The sequence below is a fragment of the Chiloscyllium punctatum genome, chromosome 22, assembly GCF_047496795.1.
Source record: "Chiloscyllium punctatum isolate Juve2018m chromosome 22, sChiPun1.3, whole genome shotgun sequence".
Taxonomy (NCBI): domain Eukaryota; kingdom Metazoa; phylum Chordata; class Chondrichthyes; order Orectolobiformes; family Hemiscylliidae; genus Chiloscyllium; species Chiloscyllium punctatum.
The window spans coordinates 16,537,717-16,563,758 of record NC_092760.1 but is presented as its reverse complement, the minus strand read 5'-3'; the positions used below and the strand labels follow the sequence as shown (position 1 = coordinate 16,563,758).

Sequence of the window (26,042 nt, the reverse complement as noted above, 5' to 3'; positions counted from 1 at the left end):
ACAGCAGGCATACAGAAGCAGTCCTGGAGCAGCAGCCGACATGGGGGCAGCAGTCCTGGGTGGAGGTCAGCACAGGAGAAGCAGCGCTGGAACTTACATTGAAGCAGCTGAGAGCTGGTACAGAGCAGACTGGAGGCTTCGAGTGGAGCGGGGACGGTTGTTGGACTGGGGTCTAGTGTGGACTCTCAGACCACATGTGGAAGCCCCTGCGCTGAGCTGTGGTAATGCAATGTTTATTTGGACATTTTTTTGATCTGACTGTAATGTCAATCCTTTATCTATGACTTATTTCTAATTTATTCTTTAAACATGGTAAAATAGTGCAACTACTTGTATTCCTCTTTTGGTACCTAAAATTTGTACCTCGGTATTTGTACCTAAGATGGCATCATAAGAGGTGACATTGGAAAACTTCTCACTGTACTACAGTACACGTAACAATAAAGGAAATTCTATTCCATTCCATAAAGTCCCTAATATAGGTCTTTTACCAGCCAATCACACTACAGTTTCTGTGATGTCACTTTCTTAAAAAATAAATGAGAGTACTGGAATGATCAAAATCCCCGTTAACAATGTCTTTCCCCAACTCAAGCTAGTCTTGAGTCTCAGGTGAGTCTCATTCCATCCCAAGATCGAAAAGGGTGTCCTCATCATCCAAGTAATGACCAGTGGAGAAGACACCAGCTCATTCACTCCTCTGAAAAGCAGCTGAAGATGAAGAAACGGTTCAGAAAAAAAGTTGAATACTGAATAGTTTCAAGAGCCAAGCATGTCAGCAAACTTCCAACAAATCAACTGCAAATCTCCAAAACATTCATTCTAATGGAGTGAAGAAAAACTGTAAAGAGCTGAAGACAATTATTATCACACACTGTTAAGAAACCATGGGCTACAAGACCAGGAAACACCAAGAGTGGTTTGACAAGAATAACCACATGGTTCAAGTCCTCATTGACAACAGGAGAGAAGCTTTTCACACCTAGCAAACCATCACTAACAAAAAGACAAAGAAAGAACTCATCAAACACTAAAGGCAGAGTTATAAAGGAGAACTAGAGAAGGTAAAAACCAAAAAAGTGGATTGAAAAACTAAGAAGCTGCAACTCCTTGATGACAAGCATGACATCTATTTCTTCTTCAGTGCCACTCAGACAGTATATGAGGCCAACATTTTATGCCTCAATTCAATTCTGAGTAAGGACAGAATCATTTTCAGAGACAAAGAAAACTTTAGCCTTCAATAAAAAAACATTTCATAAACTTCCTAGATTGCAATACAATCACCGATGAGGACATGTTTCAGGAAATTCCCCAAATCCCATTAATGATTAATATAGACCTTAATCAGTGTGGTAGAAGTCCAAGCCATCATGAAGCATATGAAGCATGGAAAAGCCACAGCAGTAGACAGAATTCCAGCAGAGATTTTCAGTATAGCTCACCCATCATTGCCATCAACTGTTCCTGAAAAACTGGCACATAGGAGAAACCCCTATCAATCTCAAAGATGCTGTCATCACCACCACCTTCAAGAACAGAGTCAACTGGATTGTGAAGACTATCAAGGAATCTCCCTCCCCTCCATTGCTGAGAAGATCATTGCTTCAATTCTCACTAACTGCCTTTCCTAGGCTCTGAGGAAATCTTCCCTGAAAACCAGTGTAGGTTCCAACCAAACTATGAAACTACCAACTTGATTCCCGCTACTCAGCAACTCCAAGATCAACAACAATCGCTCGACATGGCCTTCATTAATCTGACCAAAGTTTTTGACTCAGTCAATTAGGCAGTGCTCTTGAAGACCCTGTCAAAGGTCAGCTATCCAGAGAAATTCATCAACATCTTCTGTCTCCTCCATGTCAAGATATCAGTGACAGCCCTCACTGATGGAAATATGATAGAAACCTTTGAAGTAAAGCAGGGATGTGGCATCATCCTCACTCTTTTCTCCATTTTTATCACCACCATTCTTCATCTTGTTAATAATAAGCTTTCCAGTGGTGTGGACATTGTCTACAGGTTTGACAGAAAAGTTTAAATCTTAACTGATTGAAATCCAAGAACAGAACCACTCTGATATTGCTCTTGGAACATCAGCATGCGGATGACGATGCCCTCCCTGCTTGCTTGGAAGAGAATGACTAAGCCTCATTTAATGTCTCACAGAAACTTAACTGAAGAAGTTCAACTCAAAATGGCCCAAGTCCCTCATAAAACTGTCCTAGAGCATATTCCAGTCTCCCCATCTGTTAAAATCAATGGAGAATTCCTGTTAAGCATGAAAAAGTCTCCGTACCTGAGGAATCACTCTCATCTAAAGCTGACATCAATGTGGAGTTCCAACACTACATCCAACATGTGAGCACTACTTTCAGATGCACAAGGATGAGAGTCTTTGACAACAGTGACATTCATGCTGATACCAAGACCCTCATCTGTAAGGCAGTTCTCTTTCCAACTCATCTACAGAGGAACCTCAATTATTCAAATATCAATTATCAAGTTTGGATTATCTGAAGAGATCTCAAGGTCCCATGAAAACATTACATCAAAGAGGTGTTAGCAACACTGGTGCGACGATTGCATCTTTTGTTTACAATGATTAAAAGTGAATTTGACTTACTGACATGCTGCCAAGAACAATCCTGGACATCAATGGGAGCCCAGGAACTGTCTCCAAATGACTGACTTCCCTCCCTCTTTCTCTCTCTCCCTCTCTCTCCAAATGAAGACAGACAGAATGACAATCTGGGCAAATTCAGAGAACTGAATATTCTCAAAAAAAGACCCCAGATAATCTCTCCAACATTGTCCTGTACAGGGCAGAGTGGGAACTTGTCAAAAACATGCAGTAAACAGGTCGGGGTGTGTGTGTGTGTGTGTGTGTGTGTGTGTGTGTGTGTGCGCTATTTTGAGACTCAGCTCCTCCCCCAAAAGGCAGCAGCAGTCTTGCTGTTGTTGTCCAGTCCAGCTGCAGTCTCCATTCCGTTACTTCATTTTATTTCAGAGTCCCACTGGGGAGAAGAGGTGAGAGGCATCTGGCTACCACTCCATCCGCTGGCTGGAAACCTGGAGAGTGAAAGCACATGGCGTGGGGTGGAAGGCGTTTGCTGACCCACTGTACTGCTGTAGAACAGTTGATCTTCTGGAATTACACCGGCACCACTCCCCACCTCTTCCTCCGCTACATTGATGACTGCATTGGCGCCACCTCGTGCTCCCGCGAGGAGGTTGAGCAATTCATCAACTTCACCAACACATTCCACCCTGACCTTAAATTTACCTGGACCATCTCTGACACCTCGCTCCCCTTCCTGGACCTCTCCATCTCCATTAGTGACGACCGACTTGACACTGACATTTTTTACAAACCCACCGACTCCCATAGCTACCTGGATTACACCTCTTCCCATGTAGAAATGCCATCCCGTATTCCCAATTTCTCCGCCTCCACCGTATCTGCTCCCAGGAGGACCAGTTCCACCACAGAACACACCAGATGGCCTCCTTCTTTAGAGACCGCAATTTCCCTTCCAACGTGGTTAAAGATGCCCTCCAACGCATCTCGTCCACATCCCGCACCTCCGCCCTCAGACCCCACCCCTTCAACCGTAACAAGGACAGAACGCCCCTGGTGCTCACCTTCCACCCTACCAACCTTCGCATAAACCAAATCATCCGCCGACATTTCCGCCACCTCCAAAAAGACCCCACCACCAGGGATATATTTCCTTCCCCACCCCTTTCCGCCTTCCGCAAAGACTGTTCCCTCCGTGAATAACTCGTCAGGTCCACGCCCCCAAACAACCCACCCTCCCATCCTGGCACCTTCCCCTGCCACCGCAGGAACTGTAAAACCTGTGCCCACACCTCCTCCCTCACCTCTATCCAAGGCCCTAAAGGAGCCTTCCACATCCATCCAAGTTTTACCTGCACATCCACTAATATCATTTATTGTATCCATTGCTCCCGATGTGGTCTCCTCTTCATTGGGGACACTGGGCGACTCCTAGCAGAGCGCTTTAGGGAACATCTCCGAGACACCTGCACCAATCAACCAAACCGCCCCGTGGCCCAACATTTCAACTCCCCCTCCCACTCTGCCGGGGACATGGAGGTCCTGGGCCTCCTTCACCGCCGCTCCCTCACCACCAGACGCCTAGAGGAAGAATGCCTCATCTTCCACCTCGGAACACTTCAACCCCAGGGCATCAATGTGGACTTCAACAGCTTCCTCATTTCCCCTTCCCCCACCTCATCCTAGTTTCAAACTTCCAGCTCAGCACTGTCTCCTTGACTTGTCCGGACTTGTCCGACCTGCCTATCTCCTTTTCCACCTATCCACTCCACCCTCTCCTCCTTGACCTATCACCTTCATCTCCTCCCCCACTCACCCATTGTACTCTATGCTACTCTCTCCCCACCCCCACCCTCCTCTAGCTTATCTCTCCACGCTTCAGGCTCACTGCCTTTATTCCTGATGAAGGGCTTTTGCCGAAAACGTCGATTTCGCTGCTCATTGGATGCTGCCTGAACTGCTGTGCTCTTCCAGCACCACTAATCCAGTATTTGGTTTCCAGCATCTGCAGTCATTGTTTTTACCACTGTGCTGCTGTCTAGTCTCCTGAACAGGGAGCAGACTCAGCAAGTGTTCACTCTGTCAATGCCATTGAAGTGAAGCAGCAGTGGGGACAGGCTTCAGTAATGCTGCAGGTCCCTTACACACAAGTGTGTGTTGGCTTAGAAACAGTAGAGAGAGAAAAAAGGAAACTTCAGAAAACTCTTGAGTCCCAGAGGAGAGGCATTGGATCAGTCACCCAAATAATCAATTATCCAAACAAAATACTGCCCACCCATTTCGGACAAATAATCAAGGTTCCTCTGTATATGACTCAAAAACTTGGACTATATATCGTCACCAATACAAGGCCATGGAGATACACCATCAACGCTGTTTGAGATGGTTGTGGTGACGGGTACAATTACCACATTTAAAAGGCATCATGATGGGTATATGAATAGGAAGGGTTTAGAGGGATAGGTTGGACCAAACGGTCTGTTTCTGTGCTGTATGACTCTTTAACAAACATGCTGACATCAGCATCCTTGATAAAGCCAATAACACTGAGACCATGGTGTATCAAAACCAACTCTACTGAGCCAGCTGCAAGCTTAGGATACCTGATATTCTACTGTCAAAGCAAATCATAATCCAGCACAAAGAAGGCATTTGAACTAGAGAACAACAAAGGAATAGTTTTAAAAACTCCTGAAAGCTTATGTCAATGTAGACATCAATGTCTCGGAGACCCTTACTCAGAAGAAACCAACATGGACAAACCTTCTGACTGAAAGGACGCAATTTTCTTTGAAAATACTCATCAACATGAAGAGACAAGGAAATGGAGCCTGAGAAAAGAATCCATTAATCCTGAGTCCAAGGACCAATTCCATCTCTAGAAACAGCTACGAAGTGTGCAGTCAGAGATGCAACTCCATGATCGGGTTCATCAGTCACGCAAGGACCTACAGAATCCATGACTAGTGATGTAGGTTTTGCTAGATGGAAAATCATACTTATTGGCGACTGATTGTCAATGATTTCCAATAACTCAGTGCTGTATTATGACCCCAGTTGCTATTACTGAATAAAAATTATCTTGACAGATCAACTTTTGTTTGGCTTTGGCTTTAACAAAGTTGTTTTTCACTGAAACATACACATGTAACGTTGCAGATTTGGTTTTAACAGTAAAATTAAAGTTTTTAAGAAAAAGTAATGAAGATAAAATTGAACAGTCCAAACTAACTGCATATACCTGTGAAATATTTGAAAAAGATGATAGAAATACACAATCTCATCAATCCCAAAATACTCCTTTACAGACCCCCACAATACCCCATGACAGTACATATGCATCCTTTGCAGAATACACCACAGAAAACACTATTTTCCAAATACCTTGTAAGGGTTAAATTAACTGTAACTTCAACTTCCAGTCTGGGAAATCTGATCACCTGGAGCTTTCATATGCCTGGTTTAAAAGTTCTCACTTTCAAATAATCTCTTTGGGGTTTTGATCCAAACACTTGTCGCAGACTACAAGTAGTTCATCTGTAACATGATGGTTCCATTCTTGATTAAACCCGCATTATAAAGAAACTGCCCTTTAGAAACAGCACTTAAGGTATTGCCAATGTAATCACATTACAGCCAACACACATTTTAAAAGTTTGCGCTTTAGAAAGTGTCCCCAGTTCGTCAAACACATTACAGCCAATTCAGGTTAATGAAACGTGTGTTTTAGCAGAACAATCTGTATTACTAAAGTCCTTACTCTCAGCTAATCTCGTTTTACTATCTTCTTCCCTTTACAGTAGTACTGCTTTATACATCCATCTTCATCCAAGACCTGTCCCAAACTGAACAAAAAAACAAAAAGAACTTGTTTTCCCCAAGCTATGGGTATTTTGTTTAAATAAAAAAGTCCAGAATTTTCTAAGAGAAACAGTTGTTTGCCTTGTTTGGTTGATAAACCTTCCCAAGGTAAATAAAAAAAAATGCTCAAAGATACTCCCTCAAGATGTTTGAAAAAAAATTCACACTTGTTGTGTTTGTGACTTGGAACACAACCTCAAAGTCAAATTTCAATATCTAATTAATTTTGTCACCCTATCTCCTTATTCAAAGTCATAGAATGATGTGGAGCAAGGCATTATTCAGCCCATCATAATTGTACTAGCTCTTTGGTAAGCTTCCCAATGAATTGTACTTGTTCTTTTTTACCCATAGCCTGGAGTTTTCTTCGCCTTGTAACATTTTTATAATTCTCATGAATATCCAAATTGAATTTGCTTCCAGGACCTTTTCAGCCAGTACATTCCAGGTCACAAGTTATTTTGTTAAATTTCACATGTCGTGCTTCTTTTTGCCAAATACCATAAAACTGTCTGATCTGATCCATCTACCTTCTCCCTCTTTATTCAATCAAAATGACTTCTTGATTTTGAACACCTGTACAAATTATTTTCTTGACCTTTTCTACTCAAAGTACAACAACACAACTTTCTTGGAAATCAACATAATTCATATTCCTCATCCTATTTAACCTCCTGTCATCCTCTTAAAGGCTTTGATGTAATTCCTAAAAACATAGTGTCCAGAATTAGATTCACATTTCAAGTTATTCATACATTTTGTACCTTTAGTTTTGAAATGAAAATAAGTCTACATACAAACTAATTCAAGAAACAAACCTTGGAAAGGTGAATTCATATTGTCCACCTGCAGGAAAAGAACAGTGTGTTACAAGAGGAAGTAAATACTTACAAGTTAACAATATTTTGTCATACTTGTCTCTTACCAATTTGGTATATGTGTACATAAGGGATAAAACTAACAGCACTGCAGTTGTAAGGTCCATCTTCTGCTCTCAGTGCTACATAAACCTCTAGATGTACCTGAACATAGAAAAGGCAGTTTATTAAATGTAGACAATGAAGACAATGAAACGATATGAATAATTATCTTAGCCCCAACAGAAACAGATGTGTGTTCTCTGAATGAAGGCTAGCGTCACCATGAAACCAGGAAGACGATGGACAATTTGGAAATGTCTCATTTTAAACTTTAATATAACAAATTTAAGTTGTACCATCTGATGAAATTTGAATCTACGTCCCTTGAACACGAACATGGAATTGGCACTTGTGATGCAGTGGTAGAATCATAGAGATGTACAGCACGGGAATAGACCCTTCAGTCCAACTCGTCCACGCCGACCAGATATCCCAACCCAATCTAGTCCCACCTGCCAGCACCCGGCCCATATCCCTTCAAACACTTCCTGCTCATATACCCATCCAGATGCCGTTTAAATGTTGCACTCATACCAGCATCTACCACTTCCTCTGGCAACTCATTCAATACATGCACCACCCTCTGTGTGAAAAAGTTACTCCTTATGTCCTTTTTATATCTTTCCCCTCCCACCCAAACCTATGCCCTCTAGTTCTGGACTCCCCCACCCCAGGTAAAAGACTTTGTCTATTTATCCGATCCATGCCTCTCATGATTTTATATGATTTGGAGATGCCGGTGTGAACTAGGGTGTACAAAGTTAAAAATCACACAACATCAGTTATAGTCCAACAAGTTTAGTTGGAAGCACTAGCTTTCGGAGCGCTGCTCCGAACACCTGATGGAGGAGCAGCGCTCCAAAAGCTAGTGCCTCCAATTAGACCTATTGGCCTATAACCTGGTGTTGTGTGATTTGTAACCATGATTTTATAAACCTTTATAAGGTCACCATTCAGCCTCCGATGCTCCAGGGAAAACAGCCCTAGCGTATTCAACCTCTCGCTGTAGCTCAAATCCTCCGACCCTGGCAACATCCTTGAAAATCTTTTCTGAACCCTTTCAAGTTTCACAACATCCTTCCCATAGGAAGGAGACCAGAATTGCACACAATATTCCAAAAGTGGCCTCACCAATGCCCTGTACAGCTGCAACATGAGCTCCCAACTCCTATACTCAATGTTCTGACCAATCAAGGAAAGCATACCAAACGCTGCCTTCACTATCCTATCTAGCTGCGACTCATAGTTTCAAGAAACTATGAACCTGCACTCCAAGGTTTCTTTGTTCAGCAACGCTCTCTAGGACCTTACCATTAAGTGTATAAGTCCTGCAAAGATTTGCTTTCGCAAAGCGCAACACCTCGCATTTATCTAAATTAAACTCCATCTGCCACTCCTCAGCCCATTGGCCCATCTGATCAAGAGCCGTTATAATCTGAGGTAACCTTCTTCGCTGTCCACTACACCTCCAATTTTGGTGACATCTGCAAATTTATTAACTATACCTCCTATGTTCATATCCAAATCACTTGTATAAATCATGAAAAATACTGGACCCAGCACCGATCCATGTGGCACTCCACTGGTCATAAGCCTCTGATAATGTCCCTATCTTTAAGAGATGAGGCAAGTATTCAAGTCTTTCCTGCTCCAGAGGTTTGTAAATAAATCTCTGAAGAGGTTGATTGAAAGATCAATATAGGGTTCTAGATTTACTAGTCAGCGACATTATTATTATGGCACCACCTCCTATATTCCTGTATTCACTTCCATATGGCACTCTTGCCCATATGGAGTGAAGCAAAGTAAAGGTATCATATTTTAAAATATGGCAGTTCAGCTCAGTAGCATGGAACATGTGGCCTGTAATGTGTAGGCAGTCAGGAACCCCAGTGTCCTAGCTGACCATATTTGCAGGAAGTGCTGCCACGTGCAGAAATCTAAACTCAGAGTTTTAGAGCTCCAGAAGTGATTGGATTCACTGAAGTACATCCGTGAAGCTGAGAATTATGAAGATGGTATGTTCTGAGAGGTGGTCACACCATACCTTAAGGGCCTAGAGGTAGAAATGGAATGTGTGACCACAAGGCAGTCCAAGAAAAATAAGGAGATAGTGGAGGAGTCGTGTCAGGTCACACTCACAAAGCACTTATCGGTTTGGAAGCTGGCCAGGGCATTGTTCCCTCAAGGAAGTGCAATTATGGCAACATTTGTGGCACGGAAACAATTGGCTATATTAGATGGAAGGAAGCAGAAAGAAGCAGCAATGGCAAAGTAGGATTCATTAATTAGGGAACAGGCAGGTGCTCCCGTGACAGTATACATGACTCCAAATGATATGTTACCACCCTGGTGTCAGGGTTAAGGATGCCCCAGAGCAACTACAAGTCATTCTTCTGGGAGGAATAACAGCTATAAGTGATGGTCCACATTGTTACTAACGACTTGGGTAGGAATCAAAATTGAGATAGCTAGGTAGAAAAGTGGCAACCAGGAATTCACTCCAGCTGACCATGAGTGCCACAAGAAAGTTGACTACAGAACTGTAGAGGAGGTGGTGGTGTAGTGTAATGTCACTGAATAGTAAGTCTAGAATCCTATATTGGTATTCCAATCAACTTGTTCAGAGATGTTATTTACATACCTCTAGAGCAGGAGGGACTTCAATCCATGCCTCCTAGCTCAGAGGTATGTAAATTACCACTGTACAAGTGTTGACTCCATATTAATGTTCTAGGGAGAAAGGTTGAAATCCCATCACATGGTGCAAATTAATAAAATAAACAAGCCTAATGGAGATCACATACTGTTGATTGTTGTAAAAGAAAACTCTGTTCATTAATGTCCCTGAGAGATGGAAATCTGCAATCTTACCTGGTCTGGCCTATATGTGACTACAGACTCATAGCACTGTATTTGACTCTTCATTGGTCAATAAACATTGGCACAGCCAGCAACAAATAAATAAAAGAGCAAGATAAGGCAGAAGACTGCATGGCTGGAAAAATGGTGCACCTGCATAGGTCGGATGGGTTGCATCTGAACAGAGCTGGGACTGAGTTCATTGTGGGGTGTTTTATGAATGCTGTTGGGAGAATTTTGAATGCAGCAGGGATTTGAGAATCAAAACAGAATACTAAAGAGGAACATGCTACGGACCAGGCCAGACCCCCTCATCAAAACATTTCTACAAAATGGCTCAGACCCTAACTTTGCCAGTTGTTTTAAGGAGGTGTAACATGGATATTCCAGGAGTGATGCAACTGGTCAAACCATTTAGTTTTAAACAAAACAGAATTTGTATACAAAGATTACCAAATGAAACAAACAAAAGAGAACAGAATACAGAATAACTTAACCTATCCGAAAAACCAACAGATTATCCTGATTTAATTATGCTGTCATCAATACTTGCAACAATCCCCATAAACACCCTTTGGCACAAAAGGTAAAATCAAACACAGGGTATTACAGCAGAGAAGTCAGAAAGAGAGAGAGGACCAGCATGGACTTGCTTCTTTGGGTCCAGCAGCTTCAAAACTGCCTCATTGCTCTCAGTGAATAGCCACATCAAACCACAGGAAAGCTGAGCTGGGAGAACTAGCCACTCCCCTTTCATTGTACAAGTTTTTTTTAATCTTGAAGGCCTTTTGCCTGAGGCAGTATCTGTTAACTATAATCAAACTGGCCCGAACACCCTTCAAACATAGACTTTTCAGAGTTTGATTAGATTAGACTAGATTAGGTTCCCTACAGTGCAGAAACAGGCCCTTCAGCCCAACAAGTCCACATCGACCCTCCAAAGAGTAATCCACCCAGACCCATTTCCCCCGACTAATGCACCTAACACTATGGGCAATTTAGAATGGCCAATTCACCTGGCCAGCACATCTTTTGACTGTGGAAGGAAACCAGAGCGTCCGGAGGAAACCCACACAGACACGGGGAGAATGTACAAACTCCACACAGACAGTCACCAAAGGCTGGAATCAAACCTGGATCCCTGGAGCTGTGAGGCAGCAGTGCTAACCACCTCATCTCCAATAGCAAAATTATGAATTTTTGATTTCTCGTCTGCTTCCTGTTTCATTGTATGCTGTAATACTTTTAAATGTTGTCTAGTCAACTCCCCTGCTCTATTTAATCATTCCCATAAAAATTGACAAATAATCCAAATATGTGGTCTCTGATGTCTGACTTACAAATTTCCCCTTAATGAATTTTAGTGGTCCTCTCACTTCATGCCCAAAAACTAATACAAATGGACTGAATTTGGTCAATTCATTTGGTGCATCTCTCAATAACTTATCAAGCACAAACGGAATTCCCTTATCCCAATCATCTGGATAATAATTGTCCATAAGTCCTTAACATGGTCTTTAATGTCCGATGCCACCTTTCTCACACTCCATGCAACTCTGGGTGGTGCACAGAAGATCTGAATTGTTTTATTCCTAAGCTACCTATAACTTCCTTTAATAATATTGATGTGAGGTTTGACCCTTGATCTGAATGTATCTCTGTGGGTAGTCCATATCTCGTGAAACATTTGAGTAATTCCTTTCCAATTCTCTTTGCTGTGATACTGAGTAATGGAACAGCTTCTGGAAATCTCATGGACACATTCATCATTGTTAACAAATAATGATTCCCTCTTTTTGTTTTTGATAGGGGTCCTTCGCAATCAATGAAGACTCTTGTAAAAGGTTCCCCAAATTATTACTGCCTGTGGTTTTCCATTTACCTGGCATTTATGACATATCTGGAAAAAAATCAACTTTGTCTTTGTGCAGTCCAGGCCAGTAAAAATGTTTCTGTATTTTAGCTTGTGTTTTTCTCGTTCCTAAATGACCCCCTGGTGGTACCACGTACGCCACTTGCAACACCTCCTTTTTATAACCCACTGGCAATATGATTTGATGACCTTCTGTCCATTTCTTATCTGCCTGAATATGTGATGGTCTCCATTTCCTCATTATGTCATCGGTTGTAAGATAATAACATTCAGGAATACATTCGGATTCTTTTTTTGTGTGTCTACTGACACAATTGCTTTAAATTTTCATCTTTCTGCTATAGCTCAATTAATTCACCTAAGCTCATGTTATGAAGTTGAAGGCACGTACAGCTTTAAGAGAGAATGAAAGCTGTTTTGCACTGAGAGTTTGCAGGCACCTGTCATGTGACCAACTAGCAGTCTCAGAGTGTACTGGAAAATTGAAATATGTAAATTTTGACTGTAAACTAGACACCTCAGTTGTTTTGACCACAATTCAAATCTAACCAATCAGTTTACATTATGCCCCAGGATACTCAAACCCAATTGATTTTGAATTTACTATTTTGACAACATCAAATCAATGAGTCAATCCGATGTTAAGGGTATAAAGAAGCTAGCCTTTTGAGAGTTAGCCAGAATGACCAACTGCCATCATCAGAGTAACTGCCAGCAAAATACTCTCTATCAAAGGTACCTTTCTCATTTGAAACATCTTTGCAGCAAAAGACCAAAGATGACCCAGGGAGATCTTCAGCTGAAAGAAGACGGACTCTGACAATGACAGCTGCTGAGTGGTTTTCAAAATTAAGATGATGTAATTTTAATAGTGGCTCTTATTGGATCAGTACATTATTGTAGAGTTGGAAGTAGGTAACAAACTTTTAAGAGAAAGGAGGCTTAGAATTGTAAATAGTTGTTGTTTAATGTACACTTTTAGGGTTAAAGAATAAAATTGATATTTTTTTCTTTAAGTTGTGGAATTTGGTGAGCTCTGTCACTTATACTTTAACAGATTACAAGGTGAGATGAATTTTTCTGTGTTTGGTTTAATTAGCAGAAGGGTTTACCACTGTGTTGTAACACTAAATATGTCTGCTTTATCATCTATCTGTGACTGGTCTGTGTCAACTATCTCTTCAAACAGGATCTCCGCTAATTCCACTACAAGGTTTTTGTCTGTACTCTTTGATCTCGCTTGTTTCAAATAGTGACTTTGTGACCTTGTTACCACACAGTCAGGAAAACTCCCAGGATAATGTGTCCTGCAATTGTTCAGTTGCCTGAGTTTCTGCTGGCGTTTCAACTACAGTAGGCAGCACTCCTACCTGTGAACCAGTTATATCATGAGCAAGGACAAATTGTATTCCTAGAGCTAAGAGTTTGTCCAGTATCCTACCACGACTTCTTCACTTTTCACTGGCAAGTTTAAATTAGAGAAAATGCTGCATGCAGTCGTGAGATGGTAGTGCAAAGGCCCTGGTGGGAGGTGGATGCAGTAAAAGTGATGTAATGGCTGTAGGGTAGTGACAAGTGGCAAGTGACACTTGCACCACACAAGTGCCAGCCAAATGACCACCTCTAATAAGAGATGTTCTAACCACCACCCCTTGACATTCAACAGATTTCCATCACTGAATTCTCCCATTATCAATATCCTGGAGGTTACCATTAACTAGAAACTCAAGTGGACTCACCACTCAAATACAGTAGCTACAACAGCAGATCAGAGGCTAGGAGTACTGCTGAGAGTAACTCACCAACTGACTTCATCATCTACAAAGCACAAGCCAGAAGTATGTTGGAATACTTTTCGCTTGCCTGGATGGGTGCAGCTCCAACAACACTCAAGGAGCTTGACATTATCCAGGATAAAGTACCACATCCACAAATATCCATTCTAATCACCTGCAATGTGTACAATCTACAAAATGCACTGCAGAAATTCACAAAAGATTCTCAGACAGCACCTTCCAAAGCCACAACCACTTCTAAATTGAAGGACAAGGGCAGTATTTTTGTGGGAACATCATGACCTGCACGTTCCCCTCCAAGCCACTCAGCATCCTGAGTTAGAAATATACCACCACTCCTTCAGTGTTACTGGAGCAAAATCCTAGAATTCCTGCTCAAACAGCATTGTGGGTTTACCTACAGCACAGACTAAAGTGGTTGGATCTAGACTTCTATATCAGCATTTCTTCACTGTTCACCCCAAATCTTTTACAAGTCTTAAACATCTCAATTCAATCAGCCATTAATTTTTTAACAGTCAGATGAGCACAAGTCTAAGTTGTGCAACTTACCATATTTCAATGACATAGGCAGCACAGTAGTTAGCACTGCTATCTCACAGCATTTGGACCTGGGTTCTATCCCCACCTCGGGTGACTGTGTGGATTTTGTACATTTTCCCAGTGTCTGTGTGGGTTTCCTCCCACAATCCAAAGATGTGCTGGTCAGGTGAATTGGCCATGCTAAATTGCCTGCAGTGTTCAGGGATGTGTAGGTTCGGTGCATTTGTCAAGGGTAAATGTAGCGTAATAGGGTAGAGGAATGGGTCTGGGTGGGTTACTCTTTGGAGGGTCGATGTGGACTTATTAAGCCAAATGGCCTGTTTCCAAACTGTAGGGATTCAATTTAATTTTTTTTAAATTTCCCAAACACATTTTGGACATTTGAAATAAAAATAGAAAGTGCTGTGGAAACTCAACAGGTCTGATAGCCATCTGGTAGAGTTCTGAAGAAGAGTCATATGGACTCAAAACATATGACTCTATTTTTCGCTCTACAGATACTGCCAGAACTGCTGAGTTGCTCCAGCACTTTGTGTTTTAATTTCAAATTTCCAGTATCCACAGGTTTTTACTTTTATTTACAGGCATCTCCCAGATAAATGGCAAGTGACAGTCATGTTACACAAATTCCAGGCAACAACTATCTCCAAGAAGAATCAAACCATCACCCCTTGGCATTCAATGGCATTACCATCACTGAATCCCCAGCTAACAACATCCTGGGGCTTACTATTGACCAGAATATAAACTAGCCACATAAAGACTGTGGCTACAAAATCAGAGACTGTGAATCCTTCAGCAAGTAACTGACTCTACAAAGAATGTTCACCACCTACAAGTCAGCAGTGTGAATGGAATACTCCTTATTTCCCTGGACGAGTGCAGCTCCAACACAAGCACCTTGACACCAGCCAGGACAAAATGGCTTGCATATGTGGAACCACATCCACAAAGTCCACTTCTTCTGCCACCAACCCTCAGTAGCAGCAGTGGTATTATCTACAAGATATACTGCAGAAATTAACCAAAGATCCTCAGGCAGCACCTTCCAAAGCCATGACCACTTCCATCTGGGAGCACAAAGGCAGCACATACATGGGAACACGACCATGTGTTCTCCTCAAGTTCTCCTCCAAGCCACTAACCACCCTCACTTGGAAATATGCTGCAGTTCCTTCAGTGTCACTGGGTGAAAACCCTGGAATTCCCTCCCTAACAACACTTGTGGGTATACCTACAATAGCATGGACAGCAGCAGTTCAAGAAGGCAGCTCACCACCACCTTCTGGAGGGGGGACTGGCAAAACAACGTTGGCACACAAACGACACCCACACCCCACGTTTGATTCTCGGGCAAAGGAAAAGGGGGCTGGAACGCAGGACATTTTTTTTTGCCTTTTTTTTCCCGCAGAGACTGCTCAATAGCCGAAGTGGAAAAGAGAGGAATGAATGGAGGAGAAACTGAAACATTTTAACCGAAGAAGTTGCGGACGTTTTGGGTGGGTTTTCGACGTTTTGGGTGGGTTTTCGTTTTGACACGGGAAAGTCTGGGAAAACAATCCAAACAAATGTTAACACCCGCACAGCGCTCACAAAAACAAACTCAAGTTGCCGCTGGCCGTCCAGAGCTGAGAAAAGTCCCCATCCCACCCGAGGTTTCTCACTCACTGAGACTGGACTCACTTTCCTCGTCCTCTTCCACCTCCTCCTTTTCTCAGACACGCGCTTCCCGCTGTTTCCCGCCGTCTCGCTCACGGCCGTTTACCGCTTTTTTTATTTTTTCAAAAAGAAACCGCCATCGGCGCGTGGGCTCAGCAGCTGCCACCTCCATCGGGCCGGAACTGGCGGCCGGCGCCAGCAGCTCCCTACTGCCCGGGGAAGGAAGGGGTAATGGACACGAGTAAACAACATGTGGAGACAGAGCGGAAATATCTAGTAAAACTATGCATCTGGCGGAACCACAAGTCCACAAATAATGCATGAATTTTGGATGTGCAGGTGCCGATTAGATTGCACCATAAGGATAACCATTCAGTGTTTTGATCATGCACTGTGCTAACATAAATAACCTGTCTCTCCTTCTGAGGCACTTATTGCAAAGGAATTCCCCAATGTCTGGAAGAATCCAAAATAAGCCTCCAATTCTCAGTTTGATTGTTCTGACTCGTTAGTATAGATTTTGGCAGGAAATGTTCAAGGAAAATAACATGATTCTGTATCTAGTATAACTATTTCATCAATGTTTTTTCAGATTGCAACAGCCTGTGTCCATTTCACGTCTGCCTGAGGTTCCCAGAAGCTTCTTTTGATATTTGTACGTCCCTTACACACTTAAGTTCCCTCCATAATGTCATAATAGCAGTAAAAAAAAGACTTGTGAAATTCTATGTCGAATTTCAATAACTGAGTCTTTCATGGTCTAAACTTAATTTAAAAAAAACACCAACGGCCTCAACACTCACTTGTCCAAGTTGAACCAAGCTCAATCAATAAAAAAACCTGGTTTGAACTCAAATTAACATACCTGTATTACCAAAAGGAATGAAACCAGGCACTCATTTGTATCTCCTGCTAGACTTACAACTTCCTACAAGTTTATATGTTAAAAGAAAAGGATCATTATATATTGTCAAGCTTGAAAAAAAACAAAATGGACTAACAGCAGAACTGGAAGATGATGGCTGTCCTCACTTTCTCCCCCCAATTTCCTTTCAGTTTCTAAGCAAACTATGCCAGTAAAAAACAAATTAAAGAAACATTCAATCACCAAAAACTCAGCTGTCGATAAACATTATGACTATTATGGATACATGTCTTCAATTAAACAATCATGATCTGAGATTTAAACCTTATAGCTCATTTGATTTTTAAATTGGATATTCCTGATTGTCCTTTCTGTACTAGATGCTCTCCCATTTTTTGAATGTTGTGTCTCAATTTTAGTTTTATTGTTTTCCTTAAGCCTATTAAGCTATAAAATTCTTGCTTCATTTGAGAAAATCTTGTCATAAACCCCATCATTTTTTGAATTAGCACAATACACTTTAATTGAAGTGTGATAAATATGGATGCTAAAAAGATTTTTTTAAAAATCTATGTCGTGGTCAGCCAAGAGGATTAAAAAGATGTGAATCATTTTATCCTTCCTTACTTACTTGAATTAACTCTTGACTGAGACCAATAAGCATCACTCACTGTGATCATGTCACAAAGACTTGAGAGATCTTGTAGGGGAGAGTTCTAAGGCTAGATCCTCTCAACTATCTTAGTAATAATATACAGCCTATTTTGTAACCTATAGATAGTTGCAGAGAAGCAATAAACTAAATCTTATTTACTATTCAGTTAAACCAGAATGTTGTATCACCATTGTCTTACGAGACGATAGAGGCTGATCTCTCATTAGAGAGAGAAGTAATTGGTGGTGATTTAACCTGAGGGTCACCAGACCTCAGGTGAGGGAAGAGGTTGAGAAGGAAAATCCTTCATGGTCACCTCAAACCAGTAATTGGAATTGAATCCACACTGTTAACATTACACTGCTTTGCAAACCAACTGAGCTAAACTGATTCAGACCAGAACATGGCTATGCTTGTACACAAGACCAATAAACCCCTAAAAGGTTTATTTGAAGGACTGGATAGCAGCACTCACAACATGATGATCAGCTCAATATCTGTCAAGTTAATTTAGCAGCAGTCAGAAAGAGACAAACATGCCTCTAATCCAGAAGACTTCAACGAAAATAGAAGTTACTTCCGTTGAGGACAGCAAACCCTAAAAAAAAACTTTGAAGCACCATTGTAAAAACTGGATATTATCTGCAATTTTATGTGAACTGTTTCAGTATCCAAGGAGTCATGAATGATACTGAACAATGTGCAATCATAAGCAAACATCCTCACTTCTGATCTTATGATGGATGAAGCAGCTGGAAGTATTTGGGCCAGGACGCTACACTGTAGCTATCCTGAGATAACTGACCTCAAACTACCACATCATTTTCCTGTCTGCCAGGTATGACTCCAATTAGTGGAGAGTTGTCCCCCAGGTACCCATTAACTCCAGTTTTGCTAGGGGTCCTTGATGCAACACTCAGTCAAATGCAGCCTTGATGTCAAAGCCTTCACTCTCACCTCTCCTTTGGAATTTAGATGTTTTGTCTATGCTTTGACCATACCTGTAATTTAGTAAGGAGCTGAGTGACCCTGGCAGAATCCAAACTGAGTGTCAGTGAGTAGATAATTTCTAATTAAGTGCTACTTGATAATGCTGTTGCTAACACCATAATTTTACTGATCATCGAGAGTACACTGATGGGACAGTAATTGAATGGGTTGGATTTCTCCTGCTTTTTATATAGGGGACATGCATGAGCAATATTCCACAATATTGGGTAAATGCTACTGTTGTATTAACTAAAACAACTTGGCTGCGGATGTGACATATTCTAGACTATACATCTTTAGTACTATTGCCACAAAGTGTCAGGGTCCACAGCCTTTGCAGTATCTAATATTTCTTGATGTCAAGTGGAGTGAATCAAATTGACTGAAGACTGGCATCTGTGATGCTAGAGACTACTGGAGGAGGCCGAAATGGATCGCCGACTTGGCATGTCTGTTTACATGTTGATATGAATGATTCTGTCTTACGTTTTTGCACTGATGTGCTCGCCTCCTCCATCATTGACGATGGAGATGTTTGTGGAGCCTCCTCCTCCAGTGAGATACTTAATTGTCCATCAGCTTTCACAATTGGATCTAGCAAGACTGCAGTGCTTAGATCTGGTCTGTTGGTTGTGAATCACTTAGTACTGTCCATCATTTGTTGTTTATGCTATTGGGCATGCATATAACCCTGTTTTGAAGCTTTAGGTTGACACTTCACTTTTAATTATGCCTGGTACTACACTGCACTTTCCATTGAAACAGATTTGATCCCTATCTTGATGGTGTGTGTCGAGTGAGCAATATACTGGGCTGTTAGTCTGTATTGCAGCATGATTCAGCTGCTAATGATAACCCACGGTGCCTTATGGGTGCTCAGTCTCATGTTGTTAAATCTGGGCAAAGTTTGTTCCATTTAGTACAGTGATAGATAGCATGATGGAGGCTATTTTCAATGTGAAGATGTAACTTAATCTCCACAAGCCAAAAGACAAAATGCTGGAAAATCTCAGCAGGTTTGGCAGCATCTGTAAGGAGAGAAAAGAGTTGATGTTTTGAGTCTAACTGACCCTTTGTCAAAGCTAAAAAAAGGGGAGAAATAGGGAGGTATTTATACGAGGCTGAGCGAAGGTGAGTCATGGCTCCAGAAGCAAAGGTCTTTATTGCTACCTATGCTTCTGGAGCCATGACTCACCTTCTCTCAGCCTCGTATAAATACCTCCCTATTTCTCCCCCTTTTTTAGCTTTGACAAAGGGTCAGTTAGACTTGAAACATCAGCTCTTTTCTCTCCTTACAGATGCTGCCAGACCTGCCGAGCTTTTCCAGCATTTTCTCTTTTGGTTTCAGATTCCAGCATCCACAGTAATTTGCTTTTAATCTCCACAAGACTGTGCACTCTTGCCAATATTGTCATGAATAGATGTAGCTGCAGCTGGCAGATTGTGAGGATAAGGTTAAGTATGCTTTTCCTGTTTTCTCACTTCACCATCTGCTACAGACCAGTCTAACACCTATTACTTTAGGACTTGACCAATTCAATCAGTACTAGTGCTGTCGAGCTGCCCTTGGTTGTCAACTTTGAAGTCCTCCACCCAACCATTGTTTGGAGTCACATGTAAGTAAAGAAAACAGATCAGGCATGGGCAACAGTTTTAGTGAAACAGATGGGTTTTTTACAGTAATCAACAGTCCGTTCATTGTTATCATTAAACATTTTAATTCCACATATTTATTAAATTCCATCATCTGCCATAGTGGCCTTCAAGCCTGGGTCCCCCATACATTACCTGGATGATTAGTCTAGCAATAGAACCATTAGGCCATTGCCTCACCCACACATTTATAGCAGCATTCTGTACTGTTGCTACCCTACTGTTGCTGAAGGGGCAGCAGCCATTTCATGGTAATCAGCAGATTTCCTTACCCATGTTTTATCTGATATCATGAGGCTTCATTGGGGACCGGAGTCAATGTTGAGGACTCCAAAGGAAGCATCCTCTTGATTGCATACCAGTGCATTTCCACGTCTGTTATGTTCTAACCCACCAGCAGGATGTAGCTTCGATGACAGTGTGTTGTCTGTAACATTGCACATGATGAATGAATCTGTATGATTATGTCAAGTTGTTGATTGACTAACCTGTGAGACATTTCTCACAATTTTGACACTACCCTCCAAGATAACAACTGAATGGATTAGTAGGTCATTTCAGAGATCAATTAAGAGTGAACCACTGTTTGAAGTCACATGTAAATAAAGAAAGACAGATCAGGTAAGGGCAGCAGTTTTAGCAAAACAGGTGGATTTTTTAAATGACAGTCAACAGAAGTTTCATAGTTTTCATTAGACATTTTAATTCCTGATTTTTGTTGAATTTAAATTCCATCAGCTGCAGTGGTGGTCTTCGAACATGGGTCCGCAAAACCTTACCTGGATTACTAGTCCAACAATAGAACTTCTAGGCCATTGTCTCACCCACACATGTATGGCAGCACTCTGCTCTTGCACCATAAATCTAGGCAAATGATAATAGCTGGATCAACACCCAATAATTGATTTAAAAGACATTCTCAGCCTCTTACCTGCACTGGCACCTTTCAAAAGATCCAGGTCATTGGTGGGTCACCGACATTGGAGTCAAGGTAAGTTAGGACTCCAGGAGTTGTATGATCAGCAGAACATGTTGCTTCAGTTTCTATCTCCTAGCAGGTCCCTCTGTGCCATTTTCCAGGATGGGAGTAGATCTTACCCACACTTGCTGCACCTTTAAGATTCAGAACACACAGGTCATTCCACGTATGATTCCACGTCACTATCCAACTACAGTTTATTTGAATTACCATGCTCTGACACTTCAGGTCTCACAACAGTGCTGAGTGGGCCAGTTGCCTGCAAAGCATCCACCAGACTCCTGGACTCAAGACATTTCTATCCCCTCAGACTGTTTTCTGAAAATGCTCCCCAGCTAATGGTTCAACAATTTTGGTGCGCCACTGTGTGTCCAGCTGCTTGATGACTTGGGGATTCAGGGTCTCATTCATCCTGTATCATATTCTAACCCATTGATATTCTGATTTTGGTGGAATAACATTATGATGTTTGGAAGATCAGTCCTGTCAGCCTTATGATCGGTCAATATTTATCTTCTTAGCAGTTCCCTCTCAGTCCTCTTGAATGCTACTTCAGATTCTGGCTTAGCTTCATGTGATGCCCAGCTTTCCATTTATTTACCTGATCAGAAGATTTGCTGAGGTAAAGGAGATGGTCCAGAGGAAAGATAGATCTCATCCAAGAAATGATAGTGCAGAGAGTAGCTTATGGATAAGTGTTAAGTGCTATCATTAGCTCCAACAGGTGTTCAGACCACTTTTATTTAGTCTCAGCAGGCATTATATGCAGGTGGTCATGTAGTGTATGGGTGAATTGTTCATACTGTCCATTATTCTCTGATGGTAAGGGATGGTGTGGCTCTTAGTAATACCAGAGATCTTGTTAAAGTTTCTGTAAGACCTTACTCTCGAAGTTGCATCACAGATCACCGTGAATCCAAAATGGGATACCAAAACAGACAAACTAATCATGCTCTGGTTGAAGTGTTTTGGATGCAGGTGGGAATAGCCTGTGGAAGACATCCATGAGCACAAGAACATGCTCAATCCCATTACTTATTATGCTCAGGACCATAAAATCATTGCAAGGACCTCTGGAGGTGTCTAAGCGACCATGAATCACATGCTGGGATAAAATTGCTTCCCTGTTTTAGTCAAAGCACACAGTTCAGAGTACAACAGGACCTTGATCAGATGGTCCTTGGGCTGAGGAGGAGCAGATGGAGTTTAATTTAGATAAGTGTAATGGGTTGCATTTTGGAAAGACAAATTAGGGCAGGACTTATACACTTAATGTAAAGTCCTGGGGAGTGTTGCTGAACAAAGTGAACTTGGAGTGCCGGTTCATGGCTCCTTGAAAGTGGAGTCAGAGGTAAACAGAATAATGAAGAAGGCGTTTGGTATGCTTGCCTTTATTGGTCAATGTATTGAATATAGAAGTTGGGAGGTCATATTGCCGTTGTACAGGACATTGATTCAGCCAGTTTTGGGATATTCACTTGTGTTCTCCCTATGGCTAGAATGTTGTGAAACTTGGATTCAGAAACTTGGGTTCAGAAAATATTTTCAAGCATGTTGCCAGGATTGGAGGTTTGAGCTACAGGGGGAGGCTGAATAGACTAGAGCTATTTTCTCTGGATCATAAGAGGCTGAGGGGTGACATTATAGAAGTTTATAAAATTATAGGGGCATGGATAAGTGAATAGCCAAGGTCTTACCCCCAAGGTAGGAAAGTCCAAAAGCAGAAGACATATGATGGAGGTGAGAGGGGAAGTATTTAAACTGGATTTAAGGACAAAGTTTTCATGCAGAGTATGGCGCATATATGGAATGAACTGCCAGAGGAAGTGGTGGAGGCTCGCACAATGACATTTAAAATGCATTTGGATATGTATATGAATAGGAAGGGTCTAAAGTGATATGGGCCAAATGCTGGCAAACGGGACTAGATTAATTTAGGGTATCATTTATATAAATGACAAAAAGCAATGGACTCAGCATTGACCCTTGTAGCACACTGCTTGTCACAGGCCTTCTGTTTGAATGTGGAGGTGAATAATATGCAAATCCCAAATTTATTTCGAGTCACTACACCAAGGTAACCTAAGATTTTGTCAGCATAGAAGAGGAGACATCTCAGGTCAGACAATGTATTTTTGATGTGAGGTCTTGTTTAGAATTTGTGTCTTAACCTGGAGTTAGACTGGTTTTGTTTCCAAAGTAGAAATTTATAAAATGCCACATTGTCTACAAATTGTGTGCTTTTAGAACAAAATAGGATGTATCTGCAAATATAAATATGCCTTCAAATTCATAACAGACTCCATGTGATATTAAAAAGCAATTGGATGCACTGAATGGTGCCAAAGCAATGGACCCTGACAGCATTCCAGCAATAGTACTGAAGATTTGTGCACCAGAACTTGTAGCTCCTCTAGTCAAACTCTTTCAGTACATTACAATACTAGCAACTACCCAAAATGTGGAAAATTGCCCAGGTATGTCCTGTACACAAAATATGGGACAAATTCAATTCAGCCCATTACTGCCCCATCAGTCGACTTGAGACCATTAGTAAAGTGATTGAAGGTGCCATCAACAGTGCTATCAAGCAACATCTGCTCAATAATAACCTGCTCAGTTTGGGTTCCAAGGACTCAGACTCAGATCCTGATCTCAATATAGTCTTGGTTCAAACATAAAAGAGCTGAATTCCAGAGGTGAGGTGAGAATGATAGCCCTTGACAGCAAGGCCACATTTAATTAAGTGTGGCATTAAGGAACATTAGCAAAATTGTATGTCTGGGTATCAGGGGGCAAACTCTCCACTGGTTGTAGTCATATCTGGCACATAGGAAGATCGTTGTGGTTGCTGGAGATCTGTCATCTCAGCTCCAGTAACTCCTTGCAGGAGTTCCTCAGGGTAGTGTCCCATGTCCAATCATCTTCAACTGATTTATTAATGACCTTACCTCCATCATAAAGTTAGAAGTGGGGCTGTTCATCATTGATTGCACAATGTTCAGCTCCTCAGATATTGAAGCATGTTCAAATGCAATAAGATCTGGACAATATCCAGTCTTGGACTGACAAGTGGCAAGCAACATGTGTGCCATACATATGCTAGGCAATCACCATCTCCAATATTCTAATCACCACTTCTTGATATTCAACCAGTTTATCATCACTGAATTCGCCCATGGTCAACATCCTTGTGGTTACCATTGACCAGAAACTCAACTGGACTCAACATATAAATGTGACTACAGTAACATGTCAGAAACTATTTACAAGATGCGCTGCAGAAATTCACCAAAGACCCTTAAACAACATCTTTGAAGATTCATGGCCACTTCCATATTGAAGGACAAAGGCAGCAGATACATTGGAACACTATTATCTGTGAATTCCCTTCAAGCCATTTACCCTCCTGACTTGGAAATTTATCACCATCCCTTCACTGTTGCTGGATCATAATCATGGAATTCCCTCCCTCAGGGCATTGTGGATAACCTTTAGCACATCGACTACGGTGGTTCAAGAAGGCATCTCACCACCACCTTCTCAAGAGCAATTAGAGGCATTAAATGATGTCCCAGTCAGCAATGCTCAGGTCTCACAAGGGAATTTAAAAAAACCTCTGTCTCTGTGTAAATTAAGGACAGTTCTTCTATCTTTACCACATTTCACAGTCACTGCAGAGCAGATCATTCTACATCAGACTGAGTTCTTTCTAAAGGAACACTATCCCTTGCCTGGCTCTTGGTGGGAGGCCCACTTCATGTAAGGTCATGTGAGAGGAAGGCCATTGCACTGGATCAGGTCTCTGTGCCTGATGGCAATGGAAGCCATAGTAGATGGCAGTCTTCTTTGAAGTGCCCGGCCCTGCCATAGCGCCAACGCCTCTTTGGATAGGATCAGTCATCAGGCTTGCCTTAGAGATAGGACAACAAGGACTGGATCTGCAACAACCTGTCCAACCAGTTTAGGACCTACATCCCTGTATGCACCTCCGTGATGGTGGCCTCATTCCTAGACCAATCTTTCTCCATACTCCGATTGCACATTTGAAAGAATGACAATTGAAGTTTGTTATGATTTAGCCTCCTTAACTCTAACTGAATGTTTCTATTCCTCTCTCCTTCTGCTAGGCATATCCTGATGCTGGCCAATTGTAAGGAGGGACCATAAGAATTTAAGAACCAGGAGCAGGAGTAGGCCATCTGGCCCTTCTAGCTCAATCTGCCATTCACTAAGATCATGGCTGATCTTTTCATGGTATCAACTCCACTTATCACCCTGTCACCATAACTCTTAATTCCATTTCTGTTCAAAAAATTATCTATCTTAGTTTTAAAACCATTCAATGAGGAAGCCTCAACTACTTCACTGGGCAGGGAACACCGCAGATTGACAACCCTCTGAGCGAAGAAATCTCTCCTCAATTCAGTCCTAAATCTGCTCCCCCTAATTTTGAGGCTATGCTCTCTTGTTCTAGTTTAATCCACAGGGAAATATCCTTCCTGCTTCTATCATATACAATTAATAATTTTATATGTTTCTATAAGATCCCCCCTCATTCTTCTAAATTCCAAAGAATATAATCCCAGTTTATTCCTCTAAACCAACCCTCTCAACTCCAGAATCAATCTAGTGAACCTCCTTTGCACCCCCTCTAGTGCCAGCACGTCCTTTCTCAAGTAAGGAAACTAAAACAGCACATAGTACTCCAGGTGTGGCCTCACCAGCACCCTATACAGCTGTAACTTAATCCCCACTTTTAAATTGAATCCCTCTAGCAATGAAGGACAAAATTCAATTTGCCT

The 26,042-nt window shown here is 41.7% G+C and overlaps 1 protein-coding gene across 2 annotated transcripts in view; it reads right to left on the bottom strand.

Annotated features, from left to right (window-relative positions):
* Nucleotides 1-16,265, bottom strand: part of LOC140493431 (low choriolytic enzyme-like) — a 78,881-nt gene extending 62,616 nt beyond the window's left edge. For both annotated transcript variants that reach the window (XM_072591857.1, XM_072591858.1), the window contains exons 1-3: nt 16,120-16,265; nt 7,368-7,464; nt 7,261-7,288 (exon numbers count right to left, since the gene is read on the bottom strand). In XM_072591857.1, the coding sequence (XP_072447958.1) occupies nt 7,261-7,288; nt 7,368-7,427 (88 nt within the window). In that variant the 5' untranslated portion in view covers nt 7,428-7,464; nt 16,120-16,265. The remainder of the gene's footprint in view (nt 1-7,260; nt 7,289-7,367; nt 7,465-16,119) is intronic.
* Between the last annotated feature and the right edge of the window lie 9,777 nt (nt 16,266-26,042).